This window comes from Phalaenopsis equestris, unplaced genomic scaffold (assembly GCF_001263595.1).
Source record: "Phalaenopsis equestris unplaced genomic scaffold, ASM126359v1 Scaffold000002, whole genome shotgun sequence".
NCBI lineage: Eukaryota > Viridiplantae > Streptophyta > Magnoliopsida > Asparagales > Orchidaceae > Phalaenopsis > Phalaenopsis equestris.
In genome coordinates, this window is record NW_018164444.1 from 67,599,047 (window position 1) to 67,602,247 (window position 3,201).

At 38.5% G+C, this 3,201-nt stretch overlaps 1 protein-coding gene across 1 annotated transcript; it reads right to left on the reverse strand.

Annotated features, from left to right (window-relative positions):
• Positions 1–1,243: 1,243 nt before the first annotated feature.
• On the reverse strand, positions 1,244–2,132 carry LOC110036336. Its single transcript, XM_020740758.1, has one exon. It carries the CDS (start codon positions 2,041–2,043, stop codon positions 1,357–1,359), a length of 687 nt encoding a protein of 228 aa, XP_020596417.1. The 5' UTR covers positions 2,044–2,132; the 3' UTR covers positions 1,244–1,356.
• Between the last annotated feature and the right edge of the window lie 1,069 nt (positions 2,133–3,201).

Here is a 3,201-nt window from a genome sequence, read left to right on the forward strand (position 1 = left end):
TATATATATATATATATATATATATAATTAAAATTTAGGTCATAGATATGTAATCACACACAAATTAAGTGCTATTTATGTAAATCTTTCAATTATTTATTAATAACATTATATGAAAAGATGTTATTTTCAAATTATTTGATTTTTTTTTAATTTTTTGAAATATTCATTCGATTAATATAAATATGCCAATAATGAACATCCTTGTGAATGATTTTATAGAGCTTGAGTGGAACCTATACAACTTATAATAAGGCTAAGCCCAGTGTAATCCACATTATAATCCTCGATTAATATAAATATGCCAATAATGAACATCCTTTTGAATGATTTTATAGAGCTTGAGTGGAACCTGTACAACTTATAATAAGGCTAAGCCCAGTCTAATCCACATTATAATCTAAGCCATGAGTTCTTCGGCGGGAAAAGATCGCCGGAATATTCGGATTCGGCCGGTGGAGAGGATGAGGCGGACGGCGGCAGGGGAGGCGGTTGGTTTGGGGAAGGGGAGGTCCTCCTCCGGCTGTATGGAGGCGTGGAGGCACACGGGGACCATTTGTAGGGTTAGAGATTTGAAGCCCATTGATTCTTGATCATATGGAGGAGTTGCAGAGAAGTGAAATTGAGGGGAGGAGGGAGGAAGAAGATTGAGGAAGCTCGGGGGAGATGAAAGTTCTCGTATATATATATATATATATAAAAGAAAATGTTTTTGCAAAATGAAAAATTTATATTTTTCATTTTAATCAAATTCTTAATTATGGATCTTATCATGACACCCATAAATGCATCAATTTCCAAAAAAGTCACCCTTATTTTCAAATATCATTAATTCAGGTGCTGTGCATATAACTATTTAACTATGTAAATACATAAATAAGTGAGTTATTTGCATGTAAATCTTCAAATTTATAAACTTGGGGGTGCTTTCCATGATTCACCCAAACTATGCTCCCACGTGGGTATAGAAAAAAGCCACTTTGAAAAAGGCCCGCATTTGACACCTCTTTTGTCGCTTTCCATCCTCACGTTTGCAGAATAGTTTCGGAAACAGAACAAAAGAAACGCTTTGTTCTCCCTTTGACCAAGTCAAACCTCTCCTCCTCGCTTTCCTCAATCCGCCATTTTCAAGCTTAAAGAGCTTAAATGCTTAATCTTTTTTAATAATAATATTATTAATTTTATAAATTTTCCTAATTAATTTCAATACCTGAAAAAGAAGAAGAAGAAGAGAGCATATATGTTTGAACATATAACTATTAAATTTCCAAGCAGTGACATTAACACTCATAAGCCTTAATCAAAAGATACAAAATTACAATTAATTCACTAATTAATCACAATTTCGTTAATTAATCAAGTCTTCAGTTCCTTACTGTGACCTCTCTTCTCCTTCCTCATCATCCCTGTAAATCCAACAACAGAGCCCCCTCTTCTCTTCCTCTCCAGCTCGCTAATCGTTTCCAACTTCGGCTTCCAGAGCTTGGCTCTGACAACGAGCTCTCTGTAATCTCTCTCCATCTCCTCCGTCGTACAAACCATTCCCTCCTTCTTCTTCCCCTCCCCTCCCTCTTCCTCTTCCTCCTCCCCCAAACGCTCGACGAACTCATCCGATACTCTCAGCTGAAGCTTCCCTTCCCCTGTTTTCTGGATCTCGAACGGCCGGAGAAGAAGGAGTTTGCTGGGGGAGGAGGAGGAGAAGGAGGAGGCGAGGGAGACGAAGGAGAGAGGGGAGGAGAAGAAGTTTGAGGGTAAAAGGAAGTAGCTTTGTCCGGGAGTGAGGAGATCGCCGGCGGCGAGCGGCGGAACCTTCGTTCCGATGAAGAGGGAGTCGGAGCGGCAGACGAGGTGGAGGGGATTGGAAGCCATGAGTTCTTCGGCGGGAAAAGATCGCCGGAATATTCGGATTCGGCCGGTGGAGAGGATGAGGCGGACGGCGGCAGGGGAGGCGGTTGGTTTGGGGAAGGGGAGGTCCTCCTCCGGCTGTATGGAGGCGTGGAGGCACACGGGGACCATTTGTAGGGTTAGAGATTTGAAGCCCATTGATTCTTGATCATATGGAGGAGTTGCAGAGAAGTGAAATTGAGGGGAGGAGGGAGGAAGAAGATTGAGGAAGCTCGGGGGAGATGAAAGTTCTCGTCTATATATATATATATATAAAAGAAAATGTTTTTGCGCTTTGAGGAATTATAAGGTTATATATGCAATTATATTAATAAACAAAACTGAATTTTATATAATGAGGTACATATAAACTTTCTTTATATTTTTTTATGGGACTTTTTAGTGCTTTTATTTCATATGAAAAAAGTATATTTTATTTTAGCAATTAATATTATTGATATGATTATATGATTTATAAATAAAACTATGTGTGTGTGTTAGATGTGTAAATACATAAAAATTCCAAAGATGTATATTTACTCTCGTGCAACTTTCGACTTCAGATCATCGCAACCTATGGACATCATTGTCACTCACAACTACGCTCTATATGGCGCACAACTCGTGCAACCCCAGTGGCATAATGTTGTCATTACAACTTCTCGCTACAATGTATGTAACAAATTATGACCTACGTGATTCACAATTCATGCAGCTCTCGACTTACGTCCACGTGACCTACATATGTTATTACAACCCACTACTACGGTCTGCATGGTCTACAGCTCGTGTAGTTCCCGACTCTAACCCCCGTAATCTACAAACGTTATTGCAACTCACTACTGTGGCCTACATGGTCCACAACTCGTGCATTTCTTGACTCCGGCCTCTGCGGCCTACGGGCATCATCGCAACTCGCAACGATAGCCTATCCACTCTAAGTGATCTGCATATCCTACAACTCTTTTATCACAACCTTTATGGTTAAACGACACTATTAGAGCAATCATCTACGGCTCACCTGATCAACTACTACTATTGTTATAAACTATTAATTCTATGACAAACAAACGCCACAACCACCATTTACAATACTTACTAAAAATTACTATTTTTGCGACAATCGACTATGATCCTTCTTAAATTCAGATGAGAACTGAATCTTTATACTCAGTATTCATCATGAATTATTTCAACATATGAAAATACATAAAATCATGATTATCTTTATTTAATTCTCCCAGACCCAGTAAATATGAGAAAATATTGTTTAATAAATATGTAGTTAGTGGATAACATTTAAATAATATTTAAAAA